General features: G+C 60.5%; 1 protein-coding gene and 1 long non-coding RNA gene across 2 annotated transcripts in view; one reads left to right on the top strand and one right to left on the bottom strand.

Annotated features, from left to right (window-relative positions):
- Positions 1–301: 301 nt before the first annotated feature.
- Positions 302–19,149, top strand: LOC140628740 (uncharacterized). The gene is made up of 2 exons (XR_012026729.1): positions 302–678; positions 11,823–19,149. It is a non-coding gene; the product is annotated as an uncharacterized lncRNA (long non-coding RNA).
- Positions 996–20,202, bottom strand: part of VAC14 (VAC14 component of PIKFYVE complex) — a 100,974-nt gene continuing 81,767 nt past the window's right edge. Inside the window, exons 15-19 of the mRNA XM_072818087.1 lie at positions 10,425–10,599; positions 8,939–9,057; positions 7,672–7,751; positions 5,747–5,897; positions 996–1,582 (exon numbers count right to left, since the gene is read on the bottom strand). Coding sequence (XP_072674188.1) covers positions 1,420–1,582; positions 5,747–5,897; positions 7,672–7,751; positions 8,939–9,057; positions 10,425–10,599 — 688 coding nt within the window. The 3' untranslated portion in view covers positions 996–1,419. The remainder of the gene's footprint in view (positions 1,583–5,746; positions 5,898–7,671; positions 7,752–8,938; positions 9,058–10,424; positions 10,600–20,202) is intronic.

Raw genomic sequence — 20,202 nt, 5'->3', positions numbered from 1 at the left:
GGGCCTGCCCGGCGCCCTCTCCCCCGGGGCTCAGGCCGCGGTCTTCCCGCGCTTTTGGCGGCCGGCGGCAGGCTGGGCTCCTCCGGGGGCGTCCGGCGGGCGCCACGCACGGGGCGCGGCGGGGGGCGGGGGGCGGGGGGCGCCCGCCTCGGACGCTTCATCCCCGGCACCGCGAGTCCGGGCGGCCCTCCGGGAGCTCTTTGGCCGCTTTCCCACGCGGAGCCGCAGCCACCCGCGTCGGGCGGGGGCGGGGGCGGGGGCGGCGACCCGGTCGGGCTTGCTCAGCAGCGGGGCCGGTGCCCGACCGAGCACAGGGGGCTGCAGCCTCCGGCGGGCGCACGTGTGTGGGTCGCCCGCGCGCGGTCCTGGAGACTCCGGCGCAGATCCCTCCCTCCCTCCCTCCCTCCCTGCGCAGAGCCGGCCCCGGCGAAAGGCTCGCCCGAGCCCGAGCTCGGTCTCCCCAACCCCAGGGGCCGCCTGGGAGCTCATTAGACCGAGCCTGGGACCAGGTGGACTCGGCCCACGGCGGGTAACGAGGCTCACTGAGCCTGAGCCGCCCAGGCGGGCACCTGCTCTGGCCCTGGGCCGCGGGGTCCGGGCCTTCATCTCCAGGGACCGCAGCCTGCAGGGCGTGCCCTTTCATTCAGAAACTCCAGCTTTGGTTCATCTGTTCATTGGGTATGTGGCCCGTTCCCACGGGGGAATCCGGGTGGAAAAGTCGGAGGAGGTGCCTGGGAAGGCAGGGTTCAGGGTTTCAGGCCAGACCAGTGCTGGGCAGTCTCCAGGACGCGGTGGGTCCTCAAGGCGAGAACTGGCACCTGGAACACCCCATCAGGGCTGTGCGGTGCCCAGCCTCTCAGGTGCGGCCAGCGCTCCCTGGGGTAACCCCTGGCATCAGCGCCCCGGGACAGGCAACAGGGTCCTGGAGCAACTGCGGGCATCAATCAGGCGGGGAGCAGGTGCCAGGGGAAGGAGCAAGCAGGTGCGGTGGAGGGTTTTCTGTCATTTCTTTATTAGGGCAGGGGGTGTGCCATCACATGGACTTCCGTGCTGGTCCCTCGGTGCAGACAGGTGCGCATACCAGCAGGTGCACACGTCAGCACGGGGCCAGAGCTGTGGGCTCTGGAGCGGCTGGAGAGGTCGAGCTCCTTTACAAGAGGATATTAGAAAGAGACCAGTTCCAGAGAATGGGGCGGCACCTGAGGCTTCGGCCCCACCCTGGTGGGGCGCCCGCTCTGTGTGAAGGCCAGGGTGCAGCTGCCTGCCCTGGGGGCCCCGGGGGCTGGGCTAGGAAGGGAGCTTGGGTGGACAAGCCCCACCCCGCCCCCCAGGCAGGTCTCTGAGCTCCTGGGGAAGGGGCCTGAAGACCCTGAATGCTCCGTGGGGCCGCTCCTCCGGCCCTTCTCCTTGCCAGGCCCGTCAGAGGACAACCCTTCGGTCCAGGTGGTCCCCGCGCCCACTCCGCTGGTGTCTCACTTCCAGGTGCTTCTTCTGGACCTTCTCAAAGTGCCGCAACAGCTCTGCATAGTCGATGCTGGGGGAATCTGCTTTCTGTGACTTGGGGGTGGCCTGCGGACTGTCTCTGGGGGGAGAAGGACTCAGCATCAGTCTCAGCACACACAGGAGGGAGCTGGGGGTCAGGGGGCAGCCCCAAAGTAGGGGAGCCCGGCAACATCCCCTCCCCCCTCTTGCTGGGACCAGTCAACACTGCCGCTTGGATAGGGTCTTCAGTCTCTGGAGCAGCATCTCATCGGGAAGCATTTCCTGTTTACGACTGGCTCTCTTTGGGGTGAAAGCCAGGGCTAGCAGCCAGCCAGGAAGCCAGCTGGGCCCTGGAACAGGGTCCAGGGAGAAGGGGGAGGAGGCAGCCTGGCTCTTTCTCTGGGGCAGGACTAGGCCTGTAGACAACAGGGATTGTCTACCGCTCAAGAGTCTCTACTGGGCCTTCCTCTGGCTTGGCAGGACATTGATTTTTGAGTGTTGGGGTCCAGAGGCCTGTGGTCATTCCCTGTTCCTGGGGAAGGAGAGCTGCTTCCACCACCGGGCATGCTGACAATCTCTACAACTCCTGTTGTTACCACCCTCCCTGGTTGTTCTGTACAGCTGCACAGGTTGTACACAGCTACAAATGTGCGGGATGCCCTCTCGGGGTGGTGCAGTGTAGTAACCCTGTTCAGCTTGCCCCAGGGACTAGATCCCTTGGGCCCTGTTCCTAACCACCCCTCCAGTGGAATCTCAGGAAAGTCTGCTCCTCTCGCAATGTAGCCTCACTGGCTTAGGAAACAGATCTGTGTGGGCTGGAAAAGTATTTGCTTCTAGCTGCTGAGGCCTGGTGGCCCAGGTAACAGGGTCTCACGAGGGCCATGGGCTATTCATGAGAACCCTCGGAGTTCATGGAGAGACCCCAATACTGGGGCACACACAGCATCTGAGCACACGAGCTCAGTAAGCCTGGATCCGGCTATAACACGAGCACTTCCCAGCCATTTGACCTTGGACCCGGGACTCTGTTTCCTCATCTGTAAAGGGGAACTGCCACCGGAGCCACCATGGGGTGGTGGTGAGGATTCCTTCAGATTCAGCATGCCAGAGCTTAGCCTGGCGTCCAGCCCCAGCCTAGGTGCCTGCGGGGCAGCCAGTGGAGCTTTAGCTCTGCCCCGAGGGGAGGTCAGAAAGGGCCCAGCAGCCCCAGGCCTGCTGTTCATCAGCGGCTTAGTCCACTTTGGGGGAAACGATGGTTCACCCAAAGGAAACCCACACCAATGAGCTCGGGCCCTGATCGGCATCTCTGACCTGGCTGTGAGGGCAGGACCAGGGGCAGCGGGAACCCTTCCCGTGGTCAGGATGCCATGTGGAGCTTGGGGATGGCCCCCACGCCCCTACCCACTGTGTTCCCTTTCTGTTGAAGATGCTCCACCAAAGACACTTGGATGGTGGCTTGGCGGTTGCTCTCCTGGGCCTCAGGCGACGTTAGTCCAACAAAGATCAAGAGAAGCCAGGTGGGGCTGGCCCAAGGGGGGGCAGGCTGTGGGCAGCATTCTGAACTCTGGCTGCTGTATTCAGCAACCCTAGGAATGGGGAAGGGGCCGCCCTGTCACAGTAACTCTCTGGTCCAGGTGTCACTGCCCTGAGAGAGTAACCTGGGCTTCTGAGGCCACGTGTGACACCCTGCAGCTTAGAGCTCTAGCCGGGCACTGGCCAGGTGCTTCCTCAACCCAGTAGGCTGACATGCGGGAGAGATCCGTGGGCTGGGAAACACGAGCCCAGACAGGACACTGGCGAGTGTCGTCGGACGCTGGGTGTCCACGGGTCTGTACACCGCTCCGCTCCCCTCAACACGAACGACAAGCTCAGGCGTTAGGTCCCGAGGTAGTGCTGAGGTGAGGGGTTTCCATGGAGATGCCAACAATGGACAGCAAACCTGGGTGACAGGCACAGATGTGGCCAGGGGAGTGGGCCATACCTTGCACCCTCTGGGCCCTCACGGTGGCAAGTAGCGCTGCCCTCAGTGACTCGGCCTCCCTGGGCTCCTCCTGGCCTGAAGCTTATGAGTAGGGAGTGGGTCCCGGAGGGCAGGGGGAGGGCGGGCAACACACTCTGCCAGGAGCGGAGATGGGATTCCGGTACCCAAACCTGGCCCTCTTACCTGCCGCCCCACCCACCCACCTGTCACCAGGCTAATGCCGGTGAGCAGCCCCAACTTTTTCTTCAGGGGATCCCCCCTGCCTCACTGAGATGGTCTCTGGGGAGTGGCCTGGAAGCCTCAGAGGGGCCGGGGTCTCCGAGGCCTCCTGGCGCCTTGAGCACATGGGATGAGGGATGGGTGGCGGGTGCAGAACCCCCCAGCTGTTCCAGGCTTGCAAGCCTGTCAGGCAAGTCAAAGCCGGCTTCCAGCTGCCTGCCCCTCCCAGGCTGAAACTGTCCCAGTCCCCCTCTCCAGGGGGTGGCTGTCCCTCTGTGCCCAACCCTGTAATCTGACCTCTCCCCCAGCTGTTCGCAAGGCCCCCTCCCTGCTCGACGTCTCCCTGCCCATCCTAGTCCAGGCCTATGACCAGCCCACTGACCAGAGAACCCAGAGGCCTCAACCCCTTGGCCCGAGACTCCTCTGACTCTGACCACAGGAGGCTGGGAGAGAACCCTCGTTCCCCAGCTTCCGCCTGCAGATGTGTTGTACCAGGGCCTGGAGCACGCAGGGAAGAGTCCTACTAACGCAAGCTTTACACCCCCACCCCAAAACGGAGATGCTGTGTATAGAGCTCCAACAGGGGAATGGCCCTGAGCAGCACAGGGTCTGTGGGCAGGCTGGGTGGGGGTGGGGACCAGAACCAGCCCTCCCGCCGCCGCCGCCTCCTCCCCTCCAGCCGCACCTCTCCTCCTGAGTGCCTGCCAGGGTGACCCTAACGCCCCCCTGACACTGGAGACACTGCTGCAGAGGCCAGGCCAGCGAGGCATACTGTGGCTTCAGGACCTCTGGAGTCCCTGGGGTTAGAGGTTTTCTGAACAAGGGAATCTAAGGGCAAACCCAACTCCCTGCTCCCCTGGGAGAGTACATGGGTGTCACTATGAACAGCTTCGAGGGTGCCTAGCCCTGCCGCCCCAGAGCTCTGCTGTCTGGGAAGAGGGGTGGTGAGGGGGCCACACCTGCTGAGGACTCAAGCCCCTCCCACCGGCCCAGGGTAGACAACTTGTCAGGTGGCCCACACCCAGGCTCCAGAGAGGCTGAGCTGGACGGGAGGGTGGTGGGAGCCTAAGCCCAGGGCTCTGGAGAGACAGGGGCTTGGGTCCGGGGCCTCAAGCATCAGGCAGGCCAGGCCCATTTCGAGGCCGCCTGCATCAGTCCCAAGGGCCCAAACCCGAGGCCCTTCTGGAGAGTGAGGTGCCAAGCCTGCCAAGTGGCTCTAACAGCCTGGGAGGGAATTCTAGACACATAGGGCATCTGATGCAAGCTGGGTGCGCTCCATTCAGCGTAAATCTTCTCAGTGGCTCTGCTTGTTTCCATGGCGACCTGACAAGTGAAATTTTCCATCTCGGATGCCAAATGCCTGTGGATGAGGCAAAGCCTCCAAGGGTTACCAAATATAGACACAGCCCAACAGGCTCTGGAGGCCGGGCCAGCAGTGGGTTTGGGGTGGGAGCCGGGCTGGACCTCCACCCCCCCTCCAGCTCAGGGGGCTACAGCTCCTGCCTGGAGGCTGCCATGCTGGGCTGGTGGTGGAGGCATGCCCAGGACCTGTTCTTCCCATGGGCAGGACTCTAGCAGGGTAGCCACGGGGGCATCCTGCCTCCCACCCCACCCAGGATGGGGTTGGGAAGGTCACAGGGACACTGGGGTCTCCCTGAGGCCCAGGTTGGAGACTCTGCCAAAGATGTGGGGAGGGGAGGGCCACCTGAAGCCTGGCTCTCCTATCTGCCATGGGACCAGACACCATCTCTGACCGAGGACGTAAACTCCTCCTCCACCTTCTCCTGCAGTTTCTCTACAGGGGCATCTGTTTGGGTGACTGGCATGCTCTCATTTTCTAGATTAACTCAACCCTGACTGCTTACCCTCTGCCACCTTATAAATACTCCCAGGACCCCCCGACCTGGTGCTCTGAGGCCTCAGGGCAAGTGGCGGTGGGGTGGCCAGTGTCCACAGTGCCAGACGGATGTGATTCTGAGGCAAGGGAGACCCTTCCAGGTCTGACCTCTCTCGGTGACAAAAGCCACAGAGGCAGAGGGTGGCAGTCCCCAGCCCGACACTCACTCGGTCTGTAGCAGCTCGGGGTTGGGCACACACTGCAGCCGGTGGGAGAGCAGCTGGAAGGCTCCGCTCTGGGGCAGCAGCATGAGCAGGCCGTAGAGGGCCTTGATCAGGTACGGGTTGTTCTTCACGTCGAGCAGCTGCAGGCGCAGGTCTGTGGCAGGACGGAGGGTAGAGATTGGGGGTCAGGCACCACCCTGGGCTGCGCCTCGGCCTGCCTGGGAGAGGGGTCTACCCTGGGGAGGGCTGGGCAGGTGGCAGCGGCTTAGAGGGACGGAGGGGCTCCTCCTTGGCCAGACCCGCCCACCCTCTCCTCCAGCAGTGCCTCTGCTGTCCCAGGATGTCCTCATTCTTTCTTCCTGCCCACCCACCTCCACCTGGTCATCTGTCCTGAGAGTCACCTCAGCCTGGTGCCCCCCAGGCTGCTGCTGGGCCTTGTCCCTGAGCCCCTACACTCACTGCAGCCTAGTAATGAGGGGACCCGGGGCCTGTAGTGTAACAGATTCCCCGGTCTGCTCTGCACGTGCCAGCACAAGAGAGCTATAAATAGAGTGAGCAGGAGAGAAAGACCGGATTAGGACAGCTTTAAGGGAGGGCAGGATGGAAAAACGCTTGTGTGTGTGGCTAAACACACGCCAAGCTCAGAAGTGTCTGGTAGGTGCTTCTGGAAAGCCACCTCAGATACTAGCCCTGGGCGTACCCCACCAGATAGGAGAGGTGCCCCTGGGCCTGCCCAGTACCTGTCCCAATTAAACAGGCCCACGCTGCCCTCCTCTTGAGCCTTTCTGGGAGAATCCCTGGCTCCTGCCTTCTTGTATCTCTAAGGCCCAGTCCCAGACAGCCTTTGTGGACGATGAGCCACAAACTTCTGGAAAGGCCATGTCACCCCAGCAGCAGCTGTGTGTGTGGGGGGAGGTCTGGGTTGACGCTGGAGCCAGAGCAGCCAGGTTTTGCTGCCCCACCCCCAGCCCTCCTCTTGGCACAGGGAGCAGGAGCCACCAGTGGAGACCTGAGTAGTCATCTCTGGGAAAGCTGGGGCTGTGCGGCCAAGCCAGTCCCCAAGGCGGGGCCAGGCAAGCCAGGAGCGGGATGGGTGCCGAGCAGGCCCAGGGTGTGTCTATGTGGTCTCCCCGACGGAGCCCTGGGCCTGGTGAGGAGGTGTTTGCGGCTTCTCCGGGGTCACGCTGGACCTGGAGGCCCTGGGGGAAGTGAGATGTCAGACCAGGGGACCACTTGGGACAGGCTTTGATGCACACTGCTGGGAACAGGGTCTCCCACGCATCCCACTGTGGTGGCGGTTGTGTGGAGTAGCTTGGGCAGGTGAGAGGCGCTGCCAGAGCGCCGGGGGCCAGGGCAACCAGCTGGGCAGGAAGGAGGCCGCCGGGCGGGCTGCCTCCCAGCCTCCCCACCGTCCCGTGAACACAGGAGTTTGATTCAGCGGGCTGCCGGCTTTGGAGGGCAAGCACTGCACGTGCCGAGGCGCCAGGAGCTGCGCTCGCCCTAGCCAGCTGCCACTCCGGCACATTCAGCCTGGATGTTACGGTCACACCGTCGTGCCTGGGCCCCCGGCAAACGCCGACGCTGCCTTGCAGTGAGAGGAGCGGGTGGCTGCTGGGCATGGAGAAGCTCCTGCAGGTGGGCCCTGTCCCCGGCCTCGGAGAGCCCTGGGAACAGCTCCGGGACAGCTGCGCCCCCAGCCCCGCTGTGGAGACATTCTCGGCCTCAGGGTGGGTTTTGCCGTGCACTCGCCTGGGTCCACAAGACCCACCTGAAGATGCTCGGCCTGATGCCGCACGGACAGGGCTCCTTGGCCCTGACTTCTTACATTCTTGACATTCTAGGAATCATCCCTGGGGTGAGCCCCCCTCCCCCCCCACCCCCGCAGAGGCGGCCCCACTCCTGCTGCACGCAGGAAGCAGGGCTCTCACATGTGAAGATGGGGCACTCGATCAGCTGCACCAGCTTGTCCACCTCAGTGAGGAAATCCACCGTGACCTCCAGGTCCCCGCTGGCCGGTGGGTCAAGGAAAGGCTGACCACTGGGCGGGGACGGCCCCTGTTGGGGTGGGGGCAACCGGAGAGCTAGGCCCCAGGGCCATGTTCTTCCCACCTGAGCCCTGGCTCTGCCTCAGCACGAAGGTACACACAGGACACCAGTCTATTTGGCGCTTTGACCCCTGTCCCTCTAAATGAAAAAGGCCATGGCGATCTCTGCCCCCCCGCACGGGCACTCGGGTTCTGCCCCGTGGCTCTCTCCTCTGTGCCCTCCCAGCTCTGAAAGGCTCTTATCTCAGCCCTGTAGCCTGGGGGCGGGGGGCGGCTGAGCAGGAAAGGTCCTCTTTCCTCCCTGAGTGGACGCCTGTCAGCAGGACCAAGGTCAGGGCTGCGGCACGTGTGTGGCCTGCAGTCCTGGGCCAGGCCAATGGCTGAGAAAAGCAAAGCTAGGGCATGGAAGGAGAGCAGGAGCCCTCAGGGAGCGAGGAAGGCCACACCGACCCTCAGTGGAGGAACCTGAGGGCCCCTTTCTCCTTACCCCTAACTCCTGGTCCCACGAGCAAAGGAGGCCCATTGTGCATTCTAAGTAGCTCCTCGATCCTGGGTCACACGCCAGGCATTCAGAGAGAGGCTGCTTTGCTTCAGTGTTTTAAGAACTGTGACCAATCTGCCCATGGATGCCTTTCACAGGCCCTGAGGCATGCCGGGGGTGTTCACTCTGGCTGAGGCCTCTCACCCAGCCTGCTTCTCCCCTCTGCGTCACTCCCAACCTGGGTTCTCTCTGGTTCTGTGGCCCTAGAAGGTCCCTGAGCTCCTCCCCAGAAATGCTGATACACCAGAGCTCAAGCCCGCAGGCCTCACCTAGCTGCACCCACTGCAGTCCACCTGCCTTCCCCATTCCTGTGGTCTCTCCCAGCCCCCGCCCTGGGGCACCCCTCAGGCTGGATCCCTGGCTTACAAGGTGGGCAGCCCCAGCCACAAGACCCAGATGACCCTGTCTGTTGCCAACAGCACTCTCCAATCCGCCCCTGTCTGCGCCCTCGAAGGTCCTGATGTCACAAGGCCTGGAGGCAGAGCAGAAGGACAGGGGGATGGGGCAGAAGCGTGCCAGTGGGGCCTGCCACCTGGGCAGAAGGGTAGCACTTGGCCCCTGCCTGTCCCCCAGTGGCTGGATAGGAAGGATGGCGAGAGCGAAGGATACAACTTCTGGATGAGGTCGTAGGCGTGCCGGTAGTTCTGGGTGAGGAAGCACAGGGACACTGTTGTGACTGGGTTGTGGCACCAGGAGCGGTACAGGCAGCAGAACAGGTTCTGGCTCTCCTGAGGGGGAAGAGGTGTGAGCAGCTCACAGAGCCCCCACTCCTGCCCAGCCGGGGTCCACGTGGGGCCTGGGATCCAGGGGCCCTTGCGCTGTGCCGGGGAGCCAGCTCAGCACCCAGGGCTGTGTTTGGCAGCCCAGCTGGGAACAAGCTGTCACAAAGGAAACGCTGACAGCTCCTCCTCAGACCCTGTCATTACTCCCGGTCCCGCAGAGCCACGTGGTGGTGGCTGTGAAGGCCTGGTCAGGCGTGAGCCTGTCCTCTGCGCTGGCATTTCTGCCCTCGGCAAAAAGCAGCATTGTCCTCTCCAGATCTCTGTGGTCCTGGAGCCTATGGGGCTGGGAGGGCTCGGCCGCGGGGAGGGAGGAAGCTTCCTCAGGGCTGAGGCTCTCCAGCAACCTCCCATCTCATCCTCAGATGCCATTTCCTCCCTCCCCCGTGACCCACCTGGCCCTCAGGAACCAGCCCAGGAGTGAAGCCCACACCCAGGGAACCCCTGCACTGAGGAAAATTATTAAATCCTCTGCAAACGTCTGGAAAGAACCACAGGAAGAAGGCAGAGGTGTGGCTTGGATTATTCTGGGCTGCCTGACCCCAGATGCCCTAAAGTAGGCTTGGATGTCCTTGAGACTCTCTGAGTGGGAGTAGAGGCAGGGTCTGAGCTGGGAAGGAGGGGGTGGGGGGCAGAGACCACAGCCCACATTGGGAAATGAAGAGCCACCAGCACATCCAGAATAGCAGCCATTTCCAGAGGCCCCTGGAAGCTCAGCCTCCTGCCCTTGCCCGGTGTCTCTGAGCAGCCCCGGTGGGTCCTTATCCCAAGCCTGGGCCAGGTAGCACTGTGACAACCTGGCTTAGGATAGGGGGCCTTGTGAGACAGATGTGTTCAACTGTTTGAGAGAAAGGCCAGAGCCAAGGCGGAGGGTGGGGAGAGCAATAATCCCTGATGTCCAGCAACGGTTATAGCCCAGAAGCCTGGCTCAGACAGGGTGGTGTGGCCCCGAGGGCACGAGCCTTTGGCTCCCAGGAGCCAGTCTGCTCAGTGTGTGAGGGGGCAGTGCTGGAGTGGGGGGTGGGGTGGCAACAAGTGGAAAATGTATGGTCTCTGGCGGGTCAGGGAGGGCATGTGGACCCTAGAGTCCAGAGCCTTCCCTGGGCAGAGACCCCTGCAGCGGGTGGCCCCAAGTAAACTGGCTCTGACTTACTGCCATGGTTGGCATTCAGTAGGCAACCCAGGCAATCTCAGATTTCATCCCATCTCCCCCCTTCCCCCTGGGAGCCTCCTGGGGTAAGGGGCGGGCTACTGCGGCTCTGTGCCATGGGTATGCAGGATCGCACCCGGGGCCCGAGCCCGTGGACGTGGAGTACCAGAGTCTTCAGGTCCTTGAGCTGGTTCCTCAGCTGGAAGAGCTCTGTGGAGGTGAGCAGGATGGTGTTGAGCGTGTGGACCATGGTTGAGGCGAACTTGAGGTCCTCCTCTCGGAGCAGGATGTCTGCCATCGAGTGAAAGATGTTCTCTGCATTCAGCAGGAGGCAGAGCTGCCTGGAAGAGAGGCCGAGTGGAGGTCAGAAGCCTCTGGGCTTAACCTAGGAGGTCTCTCCCCGGTCCTGCAGCATCCTGATAGAACCTGCCCTTTCCTGGGTTTGGCCTGGGACCCCAGCTCTCGGGCCCGTGGGGGACGGTGGGGTGCTGCTCACACTGGGCCTGGCTCCAGGCCTTCCAACACTGCTCACCCGGGCCCAGCAACCCTGGAGCCCACCGGCTGGACTGACTTCTCTCCCTACCTCCAGCCCCAAAACGGAACTCTGCGAGCAAAGGCGGGCCTCCCTCTTCCTACCACTGTTGCCACAGAAGCCCCGGGTTACCTTTCTGATCTTCCACAGGCCACAGCAATGCCCCCCACAGGCCGAGGTACTCCCTACCCCTTCCCCCCTTTACTTTTTTAGAGATCATTTTCATGGGACAAGTAACACTGCACCGGTCATCTAGGTACTGTCCCCCTGCCTGCCATCCTGGGGTCAGGAACTTGTTTTGTTCACAGCTGCCAGCCCCCCACCTGGAGTGCATGGTGCCTGCTATGACAACCCTGAGTTTTATCTTTGCTGTTCAGAAAACGAAACTCTGGTGCAAGGAGGCAAAGTGACTTGACCAAGGTCATGGGATGAGTTAGGGCCACTTCTCCTTCCCACCATCTCTCTAGGAAGTCCTGCAGGGATGAGGCTCGGGCTGTGTGGAAAGGAGTCTCCATTCTATGAAAAGGAAAACAGGAAATCCAGAGAATGGAGAAAAGCAGATTTTTCAGGGTCCCTGGGCCAAGACAATGTCAAGTGAGAGACAGGTCTCAAGGACAAGTTCTGAGGAAGCCTGCTGACTTCCCTTCTTTGCTATGATGCCCACAGAGGCTCAGCCTTGGGGGAACAACCGGGTCTTCCTGTTGGGAGTCCAGGGATCCCACGACTTCTACAGACTGAGAAGGACCAGCCAAGGAGCTGGCAGGTGGGCCTGGAGGAGGGTGTGTGGCCACAGAGCTCCTGACGGCACCAGCTCAGCATCCCTGCCCTGTCTCCCCTTTGGGGTGCGCATCTGCTGGCCTCACTTCTAGTCCCTTCTCCTGGGAAGCATAGACTTGGACTCAGGCTTGTGGGGACAAGGGTCTGGGGCCTCAAGGTCTAGTGTGCTGATCAACATGAACCACATTTGGAGCCAAGATGCTGGACGCATAGCCATCCTGGGTCACTGAACTCACACTAAACTCTGCATTTCAGGGTCTGGTTTCCTGCTTCCCTCTGAATACCAGCCATGCCTTGGGGCCAGACAGAAGATTCTTCCCACCCCGGCTCCAGAAAAATCCCAGAGCATTTGGTAACAGAGAGGCCAAACCACGAAGTGCAAACACTGGGCAGGCCGTCTCCAGCCCAGGCCCAGCTGGAACCAGCAGCCTTGGGCAAGAACGCAGCAGAGAAGAGGAACAAGGCTGTTGGGGGGATGGAACTGGACGGTGTGGGTTGGGCTTTGCCATCGCCTGAGGGGCGCCCCTGCTCACCTCTGTGTACCCAGAGCCTGCTATGTCCGCCCAGCTGGGTGACCCCTTGTGTCTGTGCCACAATTTCTTCACCTCCTAGTTGGGGGTAATCCCCACCTGCACGAAGGGGGCGACTCAGAGGAGAGCGGCTCATGTGGGGGTGTATAATATGTGGCTAATGGGATCCCCGTTCAGTACCCTAGTGGTACCATGGGTCGGGGGGGACAGCCAGCTCCTAGGAAGAAGCCTGGCCTTTCTGTGGAGCACAGACAGTACTCCTTTCCCTCCTGGGCCTCCCACTCCTGGATGAGCCCTGTCTCCAGGGCCGTGGGATAGAAATGTTCCAGAAGGGCAGGCCAGAGAGGAAGGGGAGCATTCTGACAAATGGTCACAACTGCCCGTCGCCTGCAGCTGCTGCCGTCTCCATGACAGAGGGGGACAGCTGAGGCTCTGCCGGGCAGCGCTCTCCAGGGACCAGGGGGCACAGGGACCTGTGGCAGCCGGGGAGTGGGGGGTGGTGCTCTCACGTGAGGACAGCTGGGGAGGTGTGGAGGGGAAAGCAAAGGAGGTGGTGGTGAGCACAGGCAGGCGCCAAGACCTCCTGGTGTCCCTCAAACCTGGGAACACTGATGATGCTACAGAAGATCAGGGATAGAGTTTTCTAGAAATGCTCCTCTCTGACCACCAGTGAGAGCACACCGACCTGGCTCTGCTCCGGAGTGCACGTGCTGTCTCTCTCTCTCTCCTGTGTCTCTCGGTGGCCATGCCTGGTCATGTTTTCAAGGCCATCTCTAGATCTGGATCAGGGCCCCAGCACAACTCTCTGGCTCCCCGCCTTCCCATCTCAGGGAGCAGCGTCACTGCTGAGGCCACCCAGTTGCTCTGCCCAAACCAAGGAAGGAATCGGCCTTGATGCCCTGGCTTCTCTCTCCAGGGCACCCGCCAGGCCGACAAGTGTTGGCCACCTCTTCTGGTCAATTCCAAGCCATCTCCTCACTGTCTCCCTGCTGCTTCTCCCACCCCTACAATCCACCCTCCCAGTGTACTGCCCACCGGGGCAAGCCCTGGGAAGTGCTCATCAGAGCACGCTACTCCCTGGTGCTTTCCCACTGGATCGAAGCAAACCCCAGCTCCTCACCACGCCTCTAGGAACTCCTATCCTCTGGTCACTTCTCTCCAACTTCAGGTCTTACCACTTCTCTCGCACTCACAACAGGCTGGCCCCTTAGGCTTTTCTTCTGTTCCTGACCTCTGCCGTGGCCTGGAAAGCTCTGCTGAGGCAACAGCACGTGGCCAGCCTGCTCTGGCCATGGAGGTGTCAGCTCCAACCCCAGGCCCTGGGGAGGGCCCTGCCAGTGCACCTCTCTTGCCACCACCAGCCCTTTCTAAGGGAAGTCCCACGTCTTTCTGAGCATTTCTCACTACCTGCATCATCTGGGAGGCAGACTTGTTCGCTGGGTCCTGGCTGTCTCTCCCTCTAGAACGAGAGCTGCAGAAGGCAGGGCCCTGCCTGTGACCCTCATGAGGAGGGCCTGGCACTGAGGAGCTGCTCAGTAACCACTGCTGAACATTACCGCGTGGAGGAGCAGTGCAAAGGCCCAGAGATATTCCTGCGCCCTGCTCCGGCGCACCACCTTTGCTCATCCTGGGCAGGCCCCTGCCTGCTGTGCACAACTTGTCCGCAGACAGTAGCTTCCCAGATGTCACGTTTCCACCCTTATCACCCATGGCCCAGCTGGGGGCCTGTCCAGGGCATGTGGGAGGCCGACTCAGCTCAGAAGACCCCTGAACCGGCGCTGTCAGGACACAGCCACAACACGTTGCACCAAGGAGCCTCTCCCAAGCTCTACTCATGAAATCCCTGTAGGAGAAGGCAGAGGAGCCAGGAAGGCCCTGCCTTCCCACCCCCAGAGGAGCAGGGGGGAGTGGGGGGCACACCCTCTAGCCTCAAGCCCCACTGTGCTCAGGACGTTTGCTTCAGCAGGGCTGTCCTGCTCCCCACCCCTGTGGCTGGGCCAGGGGACAGGGAGGTTCTCAGAGGCAGGGGCTGCACCTCATCTCCTCTTATCCAGCTTTTGTCATCCTGTCCCAAGGTCACCTGAGGTTTGGGGAGAAGGAAAACAATTCCCAGATGCTGGGTCACGAAGCCTCCAGAAGGCAAGAACAGTGAAGTATTAGCTAGTGCACCGGGAGCTCTTACCACATGCCAGGCACTGCGCTGGGGGTGTTACATGCCCCTGGGGGGATGGGCAAGGGGCGATGAGCCTAGCTCATGTCTTTGTGGGCTCACTGGGTCCTGGGCATTTTAGGGGGCAATTTTGGTAGGCCAGCTCGGTCGTACCCTGGGGGGGCCTCTGAATTCCTGAATGGGACACTGATTCCTCTTTCCCAGTAAGAAGGGAGGTGGCTAGGGGGAGAGGGAGGCACCCAACTTTTCACTTCAACCCTGAGCCCATGAAATGGCCTGCACAGGTGGCCTCCAAGTCTCCAGAGGCCCAGACCCAGGGTCCTCCTGTGGCACCTCGCTGAGTCCTCACACGCTGCGGGGTGGGGGGTACGACTCACTCCACACGGAGAAGACCATGCTGTCAGGCACCTAGCTGATCGGGGGAGGAGGGAGGCCCTGACCCAGAGAGGCCACTTCCAGACCTGAGTTCCTGTTCCTACTCTGCCTCCCCGGTGCCCGTCCGTGCCCAGTGGGGGCCTGGCAGATGGCTGCCTTGCAGGGCTGCTGCGTCATCACTTCTGCTGAGCCCCGGCCCTCCTGGGCTGCCTGCCTGGCTCTCAAGCACAGCATCAATAATGGAACACAGCTTGCAAGCGTTAAACATTTGCCTGTATTTTTTAATACCCGTATTAAAGTACTATTCATCACGAGACAGCAGCTTGGAGAACTGGGGACGCCTAGAGAGATGAGGCAGGAGGAAGCCTACATGGGCCCTGGGAGGGCAGGACCCGCAGACCCGGCTCGGGGCTGGAGGGCAGGGGTCCACACTCGCGCCCTGGTGTGGCCTCTGGCACTCAGCCACTCACCTCAGGCAGGACTCCGCCTCTCCTTCCTCCAGCCTCCTGCACAGCTGCTCCCTGGCTTCTGGGCCTGGGATCACGCTGGGGAGGGAACAGTTCTCTTTGGTCCCCGTGTTATATATCAGGAGCTCGCTGGGGAGCAACCAGCCTCCAGCCTGACCCAAGAGAGGGACTCCACTTTCCCTAGTGGATTGAGAGGACACGCCTTGCCCAGGGAGATGGCTTCTTTGGGGGTCACTTCAAAAGGTCAAGGTCTATAGCAGAGCCAGAGGAAGGCACTCTGGAGCAGGGCCTGCCTGGAAAGGGCTGCACCACACCTGCCAGGCTGGTGTGAGCTTCGTGTCACTGTCCCGTCAACCACTAACACTGGCCAAGCATCCTCGTGCCCCAGGCTCTGACTCTGAATGGCCACCAGCCTCAGTGTTGTCCCACAGTGGAAGATGCTCTCCTGAGCCACTGTTTCAGGTGATATGTGGTCCAGAGCAGGTAGGAGGAGGAAGGTACCAACTAGCCTTACAGGTGGCTTGAGACTGGCCGGTCACACCCCGAGGCTATGCGCCCAGGCTGGCCAGGAGGATCCCGCCTATGAGGCAGCAGCTGCTGCCCGCTGCATGGGAGACAGGCATGGGCACAGGCTGGCTCCTGCTAGGCCAACCAGGAGCCTGGCACTGTCCTTTACCCTCTCCTGGCAGTAAGAAAGGGGCCACATGCTGCTTTTCCTCCAGGGACCTGGACAGGTCACCAACTCAGACAAGGCCAAGACTTGGGTTGGAGAAAGAAACCTACCCAGTGGTTGTGTGCCCCTGTCCCCCATCAGGGCTGTGTGCAGAGCAGGAAAGAAGAGGCCATTGCCACTGTCTGAGCGTGTGAGGTGGGGGCTGCTTCTGCCTCCAGATGCCTCTTTCCAATTAGCCAGCCCTGTCCCCCACCACCTCAGGGCCTGGGCAGGGCAGGAGGGGATAGAGTTCAGCAAAGAGGAAGACTGCTTTGGTAGTGGGAGTGGTAAAAAGAGGAGAGTGAGCAGTTCCTTTCAGGACAGATGACCCCCAGGGCCTGGGGAAGGCCATGGTGGGCCCAGAGGAGGGGGCAGCCGTTAAGTGGACTCCTTCCCAGGGCCAGGCCCACCTGCAGGGGCAGAGGCTCCATAGGAGGGTGTGGGCCCTGGAGCGCAGAGTCCTCGGCACGGATACCTTTCTTGGGGAGGAAGTGCTCTAGCTCCTTGCCATGCTGTGCTCTGGGGAATCTGAACCCTGCCATGTGGCTTGGGGGAAGATGTAGTGCTTCTTCCCATGGCCCCACTTCCCTGTGCCCTCTGGAAACAAGACCAGCAAAGTCACCAAGGTCAGAAACTGTCCTCCCCCTGCTTCGCTGTCAGCCGATCCTTCCTAGGTCCCTGGGCCATTTGTAAGACACTCATGCTGGTTTCCTCCTGTGGCTCTCCTCCACTCCCATCCCCAAGTAAGGGCAGGCTGATGCCCCCACCACCCCCACCTCACCGTTCTGACACAGTCCAGAGAGGAGGGCTGGCTGGGGAAGTGAAGTGAGCTAAGCTACACTCACTGCGGGCTGTTGCCCTCCACTCCCCTGCCCTCTCCTTCCACAAGCCTGGCTTTTTAAATAGAGATGGAAGCATAAGCAGATGGTGTGTCTGACCCTCGGAGGGAGTGCCTGGGGTGAACCTTCAGCCCAGAGGGTCCAACAGCAGTGGGCACAGCCCACCCCATGGCGACTCAGCCCAAGGCTACTGGACAGGGATATGGGAAGGGCACCAGAGAGATTCAAGTGAACTTTAAGGTGAGGCCTTTCCTATTCTTGACTGTCCTCAGCTAATGAGAAGGCCGCCAGCACAGGACATGAACAGCTGGCCTGATGGGGAGAGACTCTGGACAGTGGCACACTTGGGTGGAAAGAGATGCCAATGCTGAGACAGAAGCTGGAGAACCACCTCCCACCCCCAACCTCCCCCCGTTGCTATTCATGCCCTCTTCTTGCTTCAACCCTCCTGCCTCTTGGTGCCAACTGCTCCGTGATGAACACAGAAGTCGGAATTAGCCTTCAGAGAGTGGGCCCTGGCTCATTAACACCCCCATCTCCTGTGTGATCAAGGGAATGAGCCCTCTGGGCCGCCCAGACCCAGGAAACCGAGCCATTAGTGTCACATGGGAGGTGGGCGACATGGCTGATCTATCCGGCACCTCCGGCTGGGCTGAGCCCAGTAAACAGCTTCCCAGATAGAAACAGGGAGGTCTGTTTGCGGCCCCTAAACCACCTGCCCGATGCTGCCCGGCCCCACCTCCGCTTCTGTGCTCTTGCATCAGGAGTCCTGCCCAGGCAGGCCAGGACTCCAGCCACACTGGGCCACATTGGACATGGCTTGCGGCTCAGCTCTCTGGCAGGTGGTCTGGGGAGGGGATGGTTAGTTCTGGGGTGGAGAACACTGTCTGGCTGGGGTCTCCAGGGTGACTGGGCAGGCAGGCCTGGTTCTAGGTCCCTTGCTGAGGCTAAAACTGGCTGCTGCCTCTGAGGAAAGCACAGGATGGGGTGGGCCCCCTTGGGCCTCTGCAAGGTGGCTTCAGTGCCAGGCCCATAAGGGCGAAGAACAAGTTTCAGGTACCTCTTGTGCAGGTGTCCTTGGCAGTAGGGCCAAGTCATTTCTTTTTTCTTTTCTTTTCTTTTCTTTTCTTTTCTTTTCTTTTCTTTTCTTTTCTTTTCTTTTCTTTCCTTTTTCCTTTTTCCTTTCCTTTCCTTTCCCTTTCTTTCTTTTCTTCTTTCTTTCTTTCTTTCTTTCTTTCTTTCTTTCTTTCTTTCTTTTTCTTTCTTTCTTTCCCTCTCTCTCTCTCTTTCTAAGATTTTATTTATTTATTCATGAGAGACACACAGAGAGAGGCAGAGACATAGGCAGAGGGAGAAGCAGGCTCCATGCAGGGAGCCTGACGTGCAACTCAATCCCGGGACTCTGGGATCACACCCTGGGCTAAAGGCAGGTGCTCAACTGCTGAGCCACCCAGGCGTTCCATGGGCCAAGTCATTTCTGCTCAGAACCCTTCCCTGTCCCTCTAGGTGGGCCTCCTTCCTTTGTCTCCATCCCTAGCGTCTGCGTCCTGACCGCAGGATACACGGAGGTATGGGCCCTCACTTCTCTCCTCTGGCTGTGGTCCATATGCCCTCAGTAGTCTAAGGCCAAGGGGACATGGGCTGTCCCAGGAGACGCCTGGAGTCTCACAACCATAACTCCAAAGTGCAGCCTGATGTCAAGTATAGAAAACACAGGAGCCCAGAGCCACTGCCACCATTCCCGCTGCAAAGGTCCTCCAGCCTTGGCCTTGGCCCTGCCCCTGCCCAACAGCTGGGATCCTTTAGGAATTTAAAGAGAAAGTGGCCTTCAGGTCAGAGTAACATTAGAACGGGAAGTAGGAGTAGCCTCCCATCTGAAGTTCAGAAAGCGCCAGAGCCACACTGCCCCCACTTCTCCTCATCCCACCCCGCCCCACACTCCTCTTCTCTTCTAGTTCCCTGCTTCCCAAGTATGAAAATTGTAAATCTGTTTTATTTATTTCAATCAATCCTCAGCAGTGTGCCCCTCAGGGCAGAGGCAGCCATGGTAACCCTGCCAACTCATGCCTTAAAAATTCATCGTGTTTAATGCAGTCGATGTGTCTGATACGTTTAAAAGTTTCTTTGCGGGGTGGGGGGTGGTGGTGGTGGTGGTGGGAGGAGGCACGATGACTTGTTTTTCTGGGTCTTGCTGAGAGCTGATGGAAAGGGATGGAGGGAGGGGCACAGCATGACGGGGAAGAGGAAGAAAGGGGTCTTTTATCTACTTAGTTCTCTGTTGCTCTATTACAGAGCAGCATGGCCAGGCTCCTGGGGGCCACAGACACCCGGGCTGGGCTCATCTGGAGACCTCCAGGGAAGGCCTCATCCGGATGGGAGCAGCTAAGAAAACCAAACGGTCTCTGCTGCCTTGTGGTGAGCCAACCCCTTTCCAGGGGCCAAGATGAGTGTGGCTCTGAGCCAGGAGAGGTGACTCCCGGCTCATACACTGCCAGGGGGGTCAGGTGGCCCTTTCTACCATGTGAGGGGTTCCACTCACTTAGGAGAGAAGCTGTCTCCTGCACATGGCCCAGCTGACAGCCTAGGCCCTATCTGCCCTGTGCTCTGTCAGCCTGGCCAAGCCTGCTTCCCAGTGTCCATCCTTAGAGACCTCTCCAGTCCCCTTCAGGCCTTTGACCCCTCTCCTGCCTCACCTTGGCTAGTTGCCCACAATCTCCTTCCTTAAGATCTGCACAGTCCCTCTGAGCTTCACCTCCCAATATTTGCTTGTGTGTCTCCTTTCTTAACCTCTGCTTCCCAAGGCAGAATGAGCCTGGAACCACATGAGGCCTGGCCCAGGGATGGATACTTATGGAACAGGAGATGAACTGCCAGGAGGCTTGGATGACAGCTCTGGAACATGGCTTGCGTGAGGAACTACATGCTCAGAAGCCAGGGGGTCAGGGGGCTTTGAACCCTGCAGGGGGGTTGGGGTAGGCGGTAGGGTTGTGCAGCATCTAGTTCTGGCTGAAGCACTTACAAAATTTGCCAGGAGAGGCCTCTGAGGGGACTCAGCAGGTGTCTGACTTACAGACGAGGTCCAGGTTTGTGTCCCAGAAAAGATGCTCTACCTTCCATCCCACATGGTGGAGATACCCCAGAATGCAGCTGGATGCAGGTGCGATGGCAGGGGCAGGATCCCCATGCTGGAGGTGCTTGATACCCACAGGGCATGGAGGGAAGACCCTGGGGGCTTGGCTGAGCTGTGCCCGCACTGGAGGAAAAGGCACTGCTGGGGGGTGGGAGAGGTGGGAGGAGCTGGAGGCCCCCCCCCCCCGACCCCCGGGAAGCCCACGGCTCCTGAGCATTTCTTTCTTTCTTTCTTTTTGTATATTTTTTATTGAAGTTTGATTTGCCAACATATAGCGTAACACCCAGTGCTCATCCCATCAAGTGCCCCCCTCAGTGCCCGTCACCCAGTCACCCCATCCCCCCCACCTCCCCTTCCACCACCCTTTGTTCGTTTCCGAGACTTAGGAGTCCCTCATGTTCGGTCACCCTCT

The sequence above is a fragment of the Canis lupus genome, chromosome 3, assembly GCF_048164855.1.
Source record: "Canis lupus baileyi chromosome 3, mCanLup2.hap1, whole genome shotgun sequence".
Taxonomy (NCBI): domain Eukaryota; kingdom Metazoa; phylum Chordata; class Mammalia; order Carnivora; family Canidae; genus Canis; species Canis lupus.
This window is presented reverse-complemented; position numbering and strand designations above follow the sequence as displayed.